At 45.6% G+C, this 15,919-nt stretch overlaps 1 protein-coding gene and 1 pseudogene across 1 annotated transcript; one reads left to right on the top strand and one right to left on the bottom strand.

Moving 5' to 3' along the window:
- The first annotated feature begins 881 nt into the window (after positions 1 to 881).
- On the top strand, positions 882 to 3,100 carry LOC128070909 (testis-specific Y-encoded protein 1-like; annotated as a pseudogene).
- Positions 3,101 to 13,278: 10,178 nt separating this feature from the next.
- On the bottom strand, positions 13,279 to 14,901 carry LOC128071086 (zinc finger protein 280B-like; the record flags this gene model as incomplete). Its single annotated transcript, XM_052664052.1, has 1 exon — positions 13,279 to 14,901. A coding segment is annotated over exon 1 (1,623 nt), but the record flags the coding sequence as incomplete, so codon positions are not given.
- Between the last annotated feature and the right edge of the window lie 1,018 nt (positions 14,902 to 15,919).

The following is a 15,919-nucleotide window of genomic DNA, read 5'->3' as shown; positions in this document are numbered from 1 at the left end:
CAACTCACTCAGGAGGAGAAGGGCTTGCCTTCACTCCAAGGATAAGCTTCTCCTATAAGCGCTGGTGTCCATAGAGTGGCAAATGGCAACAGCACCACTTAAAGAGAAGGAGACACACAGACACCAGCCCTGGAACACACAAGGAAGGATTGCTCCAAACAGTGCTATGCCAAAGCAGAGACAAAGAGACAAAGAGAGAGCTCTATACCCTAGGGTCCTGGTGTCCCTGAACAATGGAGATCAACGTGGCAAACGGTGGGGTTTCTCCCTACTCCCCTAGCATCCGGCCAGCAACAGTCTGTCTGTCCCATGGAGAAAAGTATCCAGCCACTTGGCACCCCTGTGTATCCTCTGGATACTCAGGGAGAGCTCCCAGATATTGAAGGTCCTGTGGGACACAGGAGTGTGCTGTTTGGATTGTGGATCAGGAAACCGTGGCTGGAATTTCCAGAACCAGATCAATGACAGTGCCTGAGGTAGCGGCAGATGCAAAACCTGCTAGCTCTCTGGATCAGAGTCTGGCCACGTAGTGGAGCTGGATCCCAGGAACCACGGAAGATGCCATCCGGTCTAGGGGCGTGTCCATCGTGTGCTGTCCACCACCCTCTCGGCCACTGATCTAGATTTGGGTCAGCTGCCTGTGCGTGGCTCACAGCCTAGGGCCCCGCCTGTATGGCTGATGTCCCAGGGCCTGTTCACCCTGTCCTGGGCTGCCACCGTCCGTTTCTATAGTTCAGGCCACCCACTGCCCCCCCCCCACACACACGTGAGCCATAGCCTCTGAACCATGCCCCACACTCCCCACAGCAAAAACGCTAGTGGGCCCCACAGGATTACTGCACCCTGGGCCGCCATTGCTCACCACTTGCTGTGGTGCTATTATGTCCTGTCCCTTAGCGTCTGACCCAGGCTGGGGTCATGGCCAGAGCCAAGAGGAGCGTGAGAGGAATGCGGGAGCGTCCTGGGACCCCAGACCTCCTTAGCTGTGAGCTCCTTAGGTGCTCAGGGGGATGGGGCCCCGTGGCCTGTCCTGGTGATGCTGCGCATGGCTGGGACGTTGCAGCCACCAGTGGCCACGCCAGGCAAAGATGCCACCCTCTTCAGAGTGGAGGCAGGAGAGGACGGCGAGGCCCAGGTGGACGGAGTCGTGGCAGGGATCAGACGGGGTTTCCAGCTGCTTCCAGAGGACATCACTGAGGATGTGGAGGTTGTGCCGCATGAGTAACAGCGACAGGGGTCCTCCCTGGAGCTGGAGGAGAAGACGGTGGAGGAGCAGTGCCAGGAAAGGCCTGGAGGCCCGAGTGAGCTCCCGGCACTAGATGTGATGCAGGCACTGGCGACCCTGCAAGTGGAACTGAGCTCTGAGCCTGAGAAAACCTACAGGGCCTACGTTTGGTTCATGTGCAAGAGCCATGAGAGGAGGAAGCGGGACTTGGCTCAGAAGAGTGCCATCATCCAGGGCATCCCTGGCTTCTGGGCCAACGTGGTATCCTTCCTGCTACTCCTTGTGGTCCGCTGCTCAGGAGGAGGGGGAGGTGCAGAGGCAGGAGCAGGAGGAGGGGTGGAGGCGAGGGGGCAGGATGGTGGACCCTGAAGGAAGTGTGGTACTGGGCAATTGGCAGGCTCCAAAGGCACAGCTGAGTAGAGTCCGGGCAGGGCCACACCTGTAAGTGTCGCAGCCATGACCCTGTGTGTCTACTTCAGGCCTGCATCTGAGGAGGAACAGCCTCTAAGTCAGAAATGACCAGAGACAGTACACCAGAGCCGCCTTAGCTGACAGTTATTGTTGTCAAGGTGAATGATTCCTTAAATAACTGAGATATGGGAGTCACACACACACACGCACACACACACACACACACACCCACAGAACATATGTAGACATACACTAGCCAACCCCAACCCCTTTGCTTTCAGACATGGTTTGTCACAACGATTGTTAGTCCTACCATGTAGGCAGTGACATGCCACTACCCAGCATACACAGGTCTGGGAAATAATAGCTATCAGAAACAGCCCCTGCCTGGGGAATGCAGACCACCTCAGATACAGAACACCACCAGGAACACAGAGCCATGAGCTTGTCTGATGGTATGGCAGGGCCTGAGCTCATCAGTAGTGGCTGGGTAAGCAGAAGTGCCCAGCATCCTTGAAGATGCCTCTTCCCGTGTCCTTCTTCCACCCCAGACTAGGGCTGATGCGCCTGGCTCTTCTGGGCCCAGCATGTGGCGTAAATGGCTCCTTGACCTCAAGCAGATTATGAACCACCCTCAAGTTCCTGTCATGATCAGCGACCAAGATAAAGACTTTCTCAGCTACATGATCGACTTGAATGTCAGTGAGGGAGACTGAGGACAGCTGGGCATGGGACTTGGTGGGGTGTGGGAGGACCATGTTATCCATGTCCTACACTGTGAGAGTTTGGAGAGGCTTCGTGGAAGCTGTTAATGCCTGCCTGGGAGGCAAGCTGAGGACCCTAGAAGCTTGCACCTTTTCCCTCCTCCCTGTCCTAGCAGGTACAGGTGCGAGCCGTCCACGGTCATGCAGCAAGCTGATCTTTTCCTTTCGAGACCACCCCTATTTCTTGAAAAGAGTGATCATAAAGGAGTATTACCTTGACATCACTGGTAACACATGAGTCCGGGAATGATGATTGTGGGTGTGCAGGGGTGTGGATGATCCACCTCTGGGATCCACACCCATCTCCCCTCTCTTCCTGCAGGGTATAGGGGACATCGTTCCACTCCAGTCCGTTGGTTCTGGGACTTTGAACAGGGAGCACCAGCTGCAGGCTGGACACCAGGAGCCTTAACTTTCTCAACTGGTTGTCAGGCCACAACTGCCCAGAATCAAACAGGATTGCTGAGGTGGTATTGTTTTGGTCCTGCATACAGTTGATGATTGTTGTTGGAGTTCTTGGCTGCTCGTGTGAGGGTTCAGATCCTGGTCAGCCCAGGGATAAGCTTGCTCAGCAGCAAAGTGTTGCCAGCAGATTATCAGCGAAGATCAGTGGGATGATCTCCTGAAGGACTACCCCAGGAGAGAAGATTTTTCCATGACAGAAACACGTGTGGTGAAGGGGTCTGGAGGTGGGCCATGAAGGGACAGCCTTGTGCTAGCCGGGACACTGTCCTTTCCCAAATGGGCTTGCTCAGTCTCATGCACGCTGGCTGCGGAGTCTGAATTTGGGCCACGCATGTAGCAAGTGGCCTGCTGAGACTGGGGGCTTGGGGATTCAGTGTGTCTGTGAGTGAAGCAAGTCCCCTCAAATCAGTTGTGGTTGCAGAGTTGAGAGTGCTAGGTGATACTATTAGAGGCAGGGTGAATTAAGTTCCTTTGTCAGAATCATCCTTCCATGGGTCCTTCCATCTCCTGGCCTCCTGTTGCTCACTGAGTTTGAGATTGCCTGTGCCTTACACTCCCGCCCCTTACCCTGGGAAGGCCTAAAATTGCAAGGGCGTCCTCTCCGGGGTCCCAGTGCACCTGTGTGCTGACTTTGGGATCTTCTGTGAAATTCCACATCCACCACTTGGTGGCTCAGCACCACCACACATGCTGCGCTGGAAGCGGCTTCAGGCTGCCTTGGGAAATACGGAAGAATTCGTGGAGAAGGTGAACAGGGAGCCCCAAGGGCAGGACATGGTACCTACTGTCGCCATCTCCGCCATTGCTGGCCTCGGTCGCCTTCACCTCCTGAAACACCTATGTTCGTTATTTGCATTTGTGTCCCCGTGCTGAGCGTGTGTGTGTATACACACGTGCTTATTTGTGCTGCCTGTGTGTTTGTGTGTGTGTGTCCAGCCCAGGGCAGAGGCAGAGATGAAGGCGGCAGGAGAGGAGGTGCTGAGCAACCAGAAGAGGAATCATGAGGCGACCAGGCTGAAGGTGGTCAGTCGCCGTATCTCTGCATTGACCCTGCCCAGGATGGGAACGAGGAAAGGATGGCCAGTGATAACTCCAGACTGTGGCTCCAGATATCTGCAATTAGACCAGATACAAAACATGCTCATCAGTTCTACCGTGTTGTTGTGTGTGTTTGGATCAGGAAAAGGGTTTCACGGTCTAAGGATTCACACAGAGCAAATCACGTGGGGTGGGGCTTTGAAACCACTGCCTGTGGAGCCCTCAGTGTGTGGGGCCACAGGCTGGCCTCTGGAAATGATGGACGTGCCTATGGCAAGACCCGGGATGGTGAGGCTAAGGTCCTGCCGAGATGGGCAGAGAGCTGAAGGAGAAAGAGTCACAGATTGCCTGCTGCACTGGAGACTTGTTCCACACACATGTGACAAGGAGAACTGGGAAGGTCCTGGGCCAGTGCTGCCCCAGATCAGCCCAGCAGCCAGCACACGCCCTCCCTGAGGGTGGCACACACTGGCACGGTATGACACAAAACATGAGATGTGCTAAAGTATGCTGTATCTGCAAAACCACAGGCATCCTAGGAGAGACATGCTGTGAGCGTGGCATGCCTCCAGGCACTTCCAGCCTGCCTCCCTGGCAGTGCCCAAAGGCGAGGAAAGCGCAAGTGGGCTTACCTGTGTGACCCTATGCCGGGATATGCCTGTGAGGGAGGGAACAGAGAAAAGACAAGGGCGGTGGGTAAACTGCATGTCCCAAGGGACCCCAGGAGAGGGAGACAGAGAAGCCCCTGGCACAGTTCAGGGCCTGCTGGTTTTCAGGGTCCAGACTCTAGGCAGTAGCGGTCCTGCCAAAGATACCCCATGGTCCACGCTGAAAGTTCTGACATGAATTCCTTCTTTTCTTTGGGGTCTTGCCCCTGGCTTTGGGGGCCTGAAGGGCAAAGGTGCACGTCTGCACCTGAAGGAGGATTCTGGTAGTCTTGCTCAAGCAGAGTCTCTGATTGTGTTGTAGGGGATCTGCACCCAGGTGACACTCAGAGGGATGCTGCCTTCCAGGTGACTGTCTTGGATGTCCCTGGGCCCAACCGGGCACTGGCTGCCTTGGCAACAGGTGCTGTGTAGGGAAGCAGGGATGCATGACTGTAGGGAGTCCGACCTGGGCCTAATGAGAGCAACTGAAACAGAGCCTTGGCATTTAGCAAATCACTGAGGCATGGGTGGTTCAAGCCCTCTTGGTCCATTTCAGATAGTAACACTGCTTTCTGTCCAACGGAGGCATTAGCTCTGGGCCCAGAAACTGCAGGTTTCCCAGGGCATCATCCGTTGGGGGACTCCATGTGCATGGGTAGTGTTAAACACAAAGGAAGATGTGTAGGGATGCCACCTTACTTTTATGGCCTCCAGTTCCATTCTTGGTATCGGAAGAGACCCTGTATCCATGTGCACCTTCTTCACAACCTTGCATCAGACCCAGGCCTGTCACAGTCTCTGGGGGCTTTTGGAGGCTCAGGCGTTTCTGGCCTTTCCCTGCTACGTGGAGATAGCACGTGGGGGCACAGGCAGATGGTGCACACAGAACGCTACACAGATAGGAAGAACAGGGGGCCTCATTCAGAATGCTGGGGGCTGTAACGGGTGGTAGGCTAGCAAGAGGGGCACAACATTGACAAGGAATGACCTAGATAGGGGCACACCGAGAAAGCAGTTCTTCAAGTCAGCTGAGCTCAGAGGTCCTTGTTTTCTGGTCCCCTGAAGGAATGCACAGGCAATGGATCAGGCCAACGTGACTGGTACTGTGAAGCTGTCCAAGGTGATGGGAGAATGCAGAAGGCAGGCACATGTTATACAGCTGTTCATGCCAAGAACTTCCAACCCTGCCCGCTGCTCTGCAGGCCAGTCCCTGTCAATAGCAAATGCCAAGGTTTTGGAACCTTTGAGGATAAGGCACAGAGGTAGAAGTGTAACATGACATGATCGATGAGCAAGTGAGAAAACAAGGACAAAGAAATGTGGGTGCTTACCAAAATTCACGTTCCTGAAAAAGAAAGCTTGTACTTCGGCATATGGACAGGTTTCCTCTCAGCGATGTTACTGTGTACACACATATGTTTGTGCACATGTGCGCAGAAATTTGAGTGCTTACCAAAATTCATGTTCCTGGAAAAGAAAACTGTACTTCTGCATATGGACAGGTTTCCTCTCAGTGATGTTACTGTGTTCACCCATACATTTGTGCACATGTGCGTGCAGACATTTGAGTGCTTGCCAAAATTCATGTTCCTGGAGAAGAAAACTTGTACTTCTGCATATGGACAAGTTTCCTCTCAGGGATGTTACTGTGTACACGTGTATGTTTGTGCACATGTGTGCGTAGAAATTTGAGTGCTTATCAAAATTCATGTTCCTGGAAAAGAAAGCTTGTACTTCTGCATATGGACAAGTTTCCTCTCAGCGATGTTACTGTGTACACATGTATGTTTCTGCACATTTGCAGGCAGAAATCCCTGCCAGTTCGCTTGAGAGTATGAGCTATTGCAACTGACCTAGCCAGGTGATAGAAGTTGGACAGCAAAAACATGAAGTTCTTAGGGAAAGGTACATAGTCTCTGGCCAGCAGAAGCACTGAAGCCAGGGAATCGCTCCCCGTTATCTCACTGAGCAAACACGCTCTAAGTGGAATCACAGTCGTGCAGCTAGAATGCCTGGCAGAAAGGAGAGGCAGGAGGAAAGAGCCTGGGGAGTGTGAAGAGGAAAGTCCACTACACCTGCAGTTTATGAAAACTAGAAAATGTACCTAATGTGCTGGGAGGACAAACTGTACTTAATTAATTGACTTATCTCAGAGGATTTCCATCCAAACAGCCAAAAGTGCTTCCTGGTCTCTTCTTGCTGCCTGTAGTAAAACATGAAGGGAATTTTTCTAAAAATTTGGCAATTTTTCAGTCTTTTAAGACGACAGAAGATGTTAAAGTTAATGACTCTCAAGCAAGATCATATCCAGGGCATTGAGATTAGGTGGTCTAAATATAACATTTTACACCACCAACAGGCCAGTTCTTCTTCGTATTATTTTTTATAAACAAAGGTGTTCTAAAGGTGAGTGTGACTGTAAAATTGTTTGGTAAGCCTCAGAAAGCTGGAAGGGGATGCCTCATGGCATTATTTAGTCAGGCCAATACCCTCCAAAGAGTTTAGGGGTGTCACTCCGAGATCCTTTCAGTCACACAATAAGACTTCTACCAAGGTTCAGGGTGTTATCCCTCAGCTATCTCAGCAGAAAACCAAGACAGAGTAAGCCTTATTATGAAGACATGTGTGATTGTGGCTTTGGAGTGGGGTGCTTTGCCATGAACACCAGTAAGAGTATCAGGAGACACACCAAGGTTTTAAGATAACATATTTAAGTTCAGCTCGGACTGCAAGGACCAGCAATAGTACAAAATAGGAGCTCTGGACTTCTACCTTCTACAAGCAGGAAGCAGGCTAGGGAGACTGTTTCATGTAACCATATACTAGCCACCTTTCACGCAACGGCATCACGTCAGGGGGTAGAGTTAAAAAATCAGAGACTGAAGCCGAGGAAGTTTCCAGGCCTTAAATACTAATCAAAGGATTGCCCACAAGAACCCATGGGATTTCACAACTGCTACTATTGACTCCCATCTCCCCTCCCCTTTCTGGAACAGGAGTGTCTATGAAGGTTATCTATGCCCCAACATACCACCACTGTATGTCGGCTGTGAAAGGGAGCAGATTTACTCATCTCTTTTGCTCACACATCCTCAGGTCTACAGGAACTACACTTGTATAATTTGAACTGATGTGTTGGAGACTTGAGAGGCTCTTGGACTGCAAGGAGATCAAACCAGTCAATCCTAAAGTAGATCTCTCCTGCATATTCATTCGAAGGACTGATGCTGAAGCTGAAGCTCCAACACTTGGGCTACCTGATGCAAATAACTGACTCTTTGGAAGAGACCGTGATGCGGAAAAAAATGAAGGTAGGAGAAGGGGACAGCAGAGGATGGGATTGTTGGATAGCATCATCGACTCAATGGACTTGAGTCTGAGCAAGCTCCTGGAGTTGACGGACAGGGGAGCCTGCAGGGCTGCAGTCCATGGGGTCGCAAAGAATACGACACAACTGAGCAACAGAACACTTGAGATACTGTACACGTGGACCCTGATCCATAGCTGGACCTGACTTAGACGACAAGGTCCTGAACTTCAAGTTAATGCTATAACAGATAAATCGTTTGAAAGCATTGGCAGGAAAATGCATTTTGGACATACAAGCATGTAAACAGTTTCCGGCCATCTGTGTACCACGCGGTTTTAAACTATGTCCACGGTTCCTTCCTTCTCCCCTTCACATGTGTGGTGGACTTAGTGGCTCACTTCTCATGTTAGAATATTGTAGAAATCAACAATGAAGCGTCTGAGACTAGGTCATAAAAGGCACTGCAGCCTCCTTGCTCATCCTCTTGGATCACTCACTCTAGAAGCCAGCTTAGTCATATCTTGGGAACACTCACGTAGCCCTTTAGAGAGGCCCATGTGAAAGAACCGAGGCTTTCTCCCAACAGCCAGCAAGCAAACTGGTTTCAACAGCTATGTGAGTAAGCCATCTTGGAAGGAAATCCACCGGCGCATGGCAAGGCTTCAGAGGATGGCAATCTCATGAGACACTGAGCCACAACACTCAGCTGAATTACTCCTGGATTCCCAACTTTCACCAGCAGTATGAAACTATATTGTTTCAAGCTGCTAGTTTTGGCTAATTGGTTATGCAGCACTCGTTCATTAATGCACTGCCAACTTTGGGCAATGCCTTTATTCAGGGCTGCCTGTCCATCTAGTCCAATCTAATCCAGAATCTGCTACTTCACTTTAGAAAACACAGCCCACCCTTGATTTGACCACCCTCAGTATTAGATCAAATATCATTTCACTCACCTGAATATCTTATCAGCCTTGCCTAGCCTCAGCAATGATCCTCTCAGTTGAGCCAGAATCCACCCTCACCCTTATAGTCCTCTTAATAAGTTTCCATCCACTGACACCCATTCTGTTATTGTTGTCCATTGCTTTTCAGTCTCCCATCTCTGTTTGTAATCCCATGGACCCACCCTGTTCCTTAGCTATAAATCCCAGCTGCATCCCTGCTGGAGTCAGACATAAGCTCAATCTCTCTCCCATGTTATAATACCCCACTGTAGTACTCTTACCTTGAGTCAAGTTTTCCTTACCACCTTTCGGAAGTGTTATGAATAATTTTTTAACATTGCCAAGTTCTGTTAGTAAGGATAATTCTCAAAGGAATATAGTTTTATACCTTACTCTCTATACTATATTCATTTGGCAGAACAAATATCTAAAATTAAAACATTTTATGTTTTCACCATACAAATAGAAAATATCTTTGAAACTACATTTACATATCTTAAAACATGTAGGAATCTGAAAAGGATGTGTGTATAGACATGTCAGTGTATACACACACATACCCTCAGAGCTCCAAGGAAAACTTAATTCTCAGCAAACGATAAATTAAAACATTCAGCCTGAAAATAGTGAAATCTTTGGAATCAACTTGCCAAAAATCTTAGACAATGAAATTTTAATTAAAAACCATGTATACATAAAAATATTTGGGATTCAGACAAAATTGCCAAATAAAGATAGGTCAATCCCTAAACCATCTATGAGGAAAAAAAAAAAAAAAAGAAATCCTCAGTATCATGTAATAACCTATAATGGAAAAGAACCTACCAAAGAATAGATACGTATCTGCATAACTAAATCACTCTGATATACATCTGAAATTCAAGACTGTAAATTTAATACATTAACAGAGAAAAAAATTGTAAAGAAAGCTTCTAAAATACAAAGTTACAAAGGAAAAAATCCTAAAGAATGTAGAAAGTATATATGAATTGAAACAAAAATAGAAAACAACAAAAATAAACCTTGTTGGGATAATAAAGCAAGAGCTGCTTCTTGGAAAAAGAAAATCAGAAACATTGATACAACTGTGGCAAATCTAATAAGGGGACAAGGAGGTTAATTATGGGATTCTGAGAGGATAATATTCAACTCTGAGTGGAATTACATTTGTTTCAGGAAAGGTCCAGTCAAGCAAAAACCTGGAGAAAGAAAGGGAAGGAAAGAAAGAGGAAGAGAGACAAGGGAACAAAGCAAGAAAAAGAAAGGAACGAACGGAGAACGAAAGAAAAGTAAATGTCTCAACAAATGTTGTAAACTATCCAATCAAACAATTCTCTTCAAGATCTAAAAACAGAAACGGAAATTTATTAAGCCAGATACTCATTGCTTTTGATGGTACTCAGAACAAGAAAGCCCATTTACACATCACTATTTAGAAGTTCAGAACTGGCCAACACCAATACGATTATTTAAAAAAATAAAAATATGCCATGTTATTTGTAAAAAGACAGCAGAAATAATTTTTTAAAAATTATTTCTACAAATACTAATTTTACTTACAATGTTTGGCAACATTAATAAAATAATAAATTTTTCCCAAAAGAACAAGCACAGCAGACAAGGAAATTCACAAAGGGTAGTAACAAAATAGTAATGTTGACAGATCTTCAATATATTCGCAAAGAAAACAAAGTGTCATTGTGTGAACAAAATATAGAGGTATCAATAGAAAAACAGAGGAAGCTCCTGAAAGAACTCAACTCACTATTAACTATCTTTTATTTGCAGGCACAGAATCTGACTCAAGTTAAATCTAAGAAGCAAAGCCCTGAGGTTATTATCTCTTCGTTTGTGTGTGTGTGTGTGTGTCTGTGTGTGTGTGTGTGTGTGTGAAAATTTAGGAAATTTAGGCTGGAGAGGGAAGAAGAGGATAGAGACTTCAAGTGCCTTGAAGGAGGAGGAAAGAGAGGGGGTTGGAGATTTGGTTGTGTTATTTGAACAGCATTGGTGAAGCTCAAACAAGGGAGGTAGCAAGCCATGCAGGCCTACGGGAAGAGCATTTCCCGAAGAACAGCACTTGCAGTCTCTGGATCGGGAAGAAATGGAACTTGATGCAGGAAAACCAAGGCCAGTGTTGTCAAAAAGAGTACATTCGTAGGGAAAATAGTAGAGTAGAAGGACAGAGAATGGAAGAGAGGAAGCAGTCAGGGACCATATTGCTGGAACCTTTTAATTTGGCAATAAATACAACTTGTCCTCCTTAGGAGCATACTTCACAGCAACTAACAGTAACAGTGTTGATAATACTCAGCAACAATAAAAACACATAACTAAAACATTTCGTATTTTTTACTACAGAAATCGAAGAAAGGAGATAAGAATGCAATAGTCTGCGTATTTATTTATACACAGAGTTTTCACCTGAGACCAGAATACACACACACTCTTTATACAACTAAAAGTGGTTTAAGCTGACACTCAGCAAAGTGCTTTGGCCCAAGTAAACTAACTGGAAAGGCCTAGTAAAATATTCAAAGTGCAAATAAACCAATCAAGCTTCGAGTAAATAAACACAATTTATTTGAATTTGAATTTACACTCAGGAAATTACCTAAAATGGAGACAATAGACTCACTACAGCTTAATCATCTGTAGTCCTTCCTCTTCAGTTCTGAGAGGGATGCTAACCCCTTGGTGATTATCACTTTCCAGCATTTTGGGAAAGTTTAGAGGACTTAAATAAATTGAGGAGTGGGGAGAGTGGGGAGAGACAAAGAGGAGGAGAAAGGAAGAGGAAACGGAGAGATTGCTCCTGGCATAGGTCTACAGACAGGATCCCAGCTTCCTTGAATGGTGCACAGAGACTGCTAGCTATCTGTGCCAGAAGTGGAGAAGGGGTGACATTCAACTCCAGGAGGAGACTCAACTCCAAGAACCTACAGAGGCAGCCAAGTGTGCTGATGTTCAGGAACCAATACTTAGAGGGGTTGTACCCCACAGGTCTGTGAAAGAGCCCTTGGAGACCGCAAGAAAAAAAGGTTTCCACAAGTATAATCACAGATTAGATGGTTGGCGAGATTAGAGGAAGGATAACTCTATGACCTGATAATTACTGAAATACATGAGACAATTCCTGCACATCAGACTGTGTCAAGAAAGACTGAAACTCAATTAGTTTGATACAATGGGAAATTACACACGCCAAGAATTAGCTGTTAACGCTACTACATTTGTGTCCAAGGCAAGATAAGATACAAAACTGAAATCTTCACATGTTCAACTAGGGTAAGACACATGTAACTGGAAAATATAAGGAAGAGTTCTAAAAAGGGTTTAATCACCCTGGACTATTTTTATCCGCCATATTTACTATTCTTGGACAACTCCATTGTAGCTTAAGGGTAAGAGAACTCAATTTAGCCCAATTCAAAAGCTGAACAGATTTCCTGTGTTTGATCCTTTGCAGTTAAAACTATGGGTCCAGCACAAATCAAAGTGGACGTCAAGGCTCTCTTTCCTTTGGGAATTTTAACTTGCTTTGCTACTGTGTCTGACACAGATATGCCTACCTCATTGGGACTACAGGCCAGCCAACTGGCAAAGGGGACGCAATGAATCAAATTCCCCTTTTGATCACTCAACAGGAGGTCCACAGGCACCAGGTCTCATTCTATTAACTATCTCTGCTTCTCCAACTGCAGTCAGTGATACACAGGGCCTGCTTGATGCTTGCAAGGGTCTCTCACCAAACACAGGCATTTTAACCGTTGGCTTCCTTGAGATGTGCCTGGGCTAGGTAAACGCACTCTGAGACAGTGTTCCTTCTACCTTGGCTCTATGCCTGGAGTGAATGTATGCCTCTTCCTCAGCTGGGACAAGAAGCCACAGCTCTTCGCTGATTAAATCCCGTGTCTGGTCCAAACTCACATCATAGCTTCTCCATCAACTTCTCCACTGCACGCTTTCAGAGCCAGGTTATCTTCGATCAGCCCAAGAGGCACTTCAGAGAGTGACATTCAAATCTGGCTATATAGCTGATACTGAGAACTTCAAGGCATGAAAACAGTTGAAAATTACGTTGCTAAAACACTCTACAGATTATATGTATACTAGAGCTTTCGAACTTACAAGTAACATCAGCTACCGAAATAGGTTCTTACCTTTCCTTTCTCCACTTCTCTCATTCTCTCTCTCTCACACACACGTGCACACAATCTTTTTACATGTTAAGACAATTATATGAAAAACAGATAATAGATTTTTAAATAACATCTCAATACGCAGATCAAACGACATTGTACTTCCTGTATTTAAAACAAAATCACATAAATTACCCATCGGTTTCCCTATATTTGATATTATTGAATAATGCTATAATTTGATCTTTTTGGTTTTAATGGGGTTTTTAACTTTGACTGAAATACTTGCTTCAGACTTACTGAAAGCAGAATTAACTTTTTTCTTCTTTTTTTGACCTCCTACTTTTAGATTTGGGGGGTGATGATTCAAAATCAGATGTGTTCACAGTAATGGATGCTACTTCCACCAATCCTGGTTGAAGGGGTTCCAGTGATACCTGAATAACAATTTTTGTTTCAGGAGACAATCCTTCTAGCTGCTTAGGCTTCTTAAACATTTGATGACACTGGGTCTTGTGCTCCCTTTCCTCTTTGGAAGTTAAAAACTGTAGCCGACATTTGGAACACTGGCGAAAACTCTTTTCCCAGTGTCCTCTATGATGATGTCCGTAGGCTGTTGCAGTTTTAAAAATTTTGAGACAAAACAGGCAAAGTAAATTCTTAGTGTCACCATGGTATGCTCTGAAATGTGCATCCACATCTGCAAAAAATGATGATCTGTAACTGCAAACCTGGCATACATAGGGCATTTCACCAGGCTTATGATTGTCTTTCATGTGCTCTAAGAGAACCTGATCTGTCTCAAAGGACAACTCACAGATGCGACAGACTGCGGAGGGCTCCTGGGGAGTGTGGACACTTTCAATGTGACACTGCATCTGGAAGGGAGTAGGAAACTGGCGGAGGCAGTGCCGGCAGGTGGTGTGGGTTTTCCAGCTGTCACCTCTCTGCCTCTCAAGTTCCAAATGGTGCTTCATGTGATTCATAAACTTGGCATTTTTTAGAACTTTCAAGCAGCTGAGGCATTTAAACGCTGTGTGGGTCTTCGGTTCTGGCTGCCCAACTCCTATATGCTCTCCATAGTAGAAGTCACCAAGTAACACAGTCAGCTTTCCTTCTGTGGGATCACCAATTTTGTCTGGACTTGCTGAACTTGGAAAATCAGTTTTTGTCAGTCCATTTTCCCCTAAAGGTCTTACAGGCTTGCAATGAACACTGTCCTTTGGAAAAGGTGTTGGACAAGGTTCTCCATTCTGAACATGGCTTAGTGAGGTATGGACACGGTCCGGTGTGCTTTGCTGAGTGGTCACTGTATGAAAAATACCTGAAGGGGAAAAACCTAAAGAATGTTCCCCTATAATGCCATCACTGAGCTTAGGCCTTTTGGGATTTCTGCTATTTGTTTCACAAGTGGAAAGTACCTTTGAGACATGAGGACTTTTATTCATATCTCCTGCAGAAACTGCTCTTTCTGCTGGATGCTGCAATGAACTTGTGAAGGTAATCAAAGAAGAACATGATTCCTTTGAAAAGCAATTCGGCACTCTTTGTGGTGAAATATTTTTATAATCAGCTTGAGACGGAGGTTCAATAATAATAGGGCTATCTGTTGATCTTGATTCAGAGTCAGAAACTGGCAAGGCAGCCTTTGCTTCTGATGTAGGAGTCACATGACTAGCTGGCTGTAATTTGTCAGCGTTACCTTTCCTGAAGTGACCATACCTTTTTCTCCTTGAACAAGAACCTGGGGTATCTCTGCTCAGTACGTTTGAAACGACTGGTTTTGAAGCTGAGCTCATCCCAACAAAGATCACGTCAGCATCTTCATTTACATGTTCCACTCTGACCAAGATCACTTCATCATCATCATCATCATCTGCTTGTTTGGTTTCTCCCTCCCTTTTCCGTACTTCTGGCTCTTGTTCTTCTTCACGTAACATACATGGTAGTTCCATATTTTGAGTACTTTTTTATTCTTAGAGGGTGCGGCCACAAGTCCCAGGGCTTCCTTTATACAAACTGCCACCTAAGTATAAACATACTACATATTAGTTAAGTACAGAAAAATGGGCTATTTGATTATCTCCAAAACTCTAGAGTAGTTTTAAACATCCTTATCTTACAGACAAAGACACCGAGTGTCAACGAGACTCAGTGACAGCTGAAAAACCTATGACTACAAGTCTACATGGCTCTAGAATCATAAGCTTTGTCCCACGTTCACTTTAACCTCTTCTATTTAAAAAAATAAAGAAAAAAAAAAAACCAAAAACCCACCACGACTGATCATTAGGTGAAATCACATGTAAAGGACGAGTATTTTTACAAAAGCACTGTTGTACAGCGTTCAGAAACATGGACTTTGGAGTCAAAGAAGATTAAGTTGGAATTCTAAGTTAACCACACACCAGTTGCATCTTCTTGGGCAAATTTATAACTTTTAAAGGTGTTTCTGTCTCTTAAAGACAAACATGCTTATTTCTTAGACTTAAGGTTACCAGCTCTTTTTAAAAGGCATCAGCTATTCAATGGCATCTTGTTTTGTAGTAAAATTTGAAGAAAATGTATCTTAAATGCACATTACACCTGATTCACAAATTCTAATTTCATAAATGTTAACAAAGAAAATAGGTAGCAAATTCAAAGTATAATCTATCTATACCTAGTTAACAAACAGCATAATTCAATGTCAAGCACTTAACACAGGCCTAGGAAATTGAGAATGAGCTCTCTTTGATAATCTCACCCCAATTCCACACCGATATATCCTAAATTTCTCCCTCTAATCCTGGCTAAACTTAAATCCAACAATGCTACATCCTTCACGCCACAGGTCTCTTCCCCACATAGCAGGCAAAGTGATGCCAGTATTTCTCTCATACCAATATCAGACAGAGGCATCACACACACACACCTTGATATCCCTTACGAATACAGGTGAAAGAGTCCTCAACAAAATACTGGCAAACGAAA

This window comes from Budorcas taxicolor, chromosome Y, assembly GCF_023091745.1.
Source record: "Budorcas taxicolor isolate Tak-1 chromosome Y, Takin1.1, whole genome shotgun sequence".
In the NCBI taxonomy this organism is placed as follows: Eukaryota; Metazoa; Chordata; class Mammalia; order Artiodactyla; family Bovidae; genus Budorcas; species Budorcas taxicolor.
This window is presented reverse-complemented; position numbering and strand designations above follow the sequence as displayed.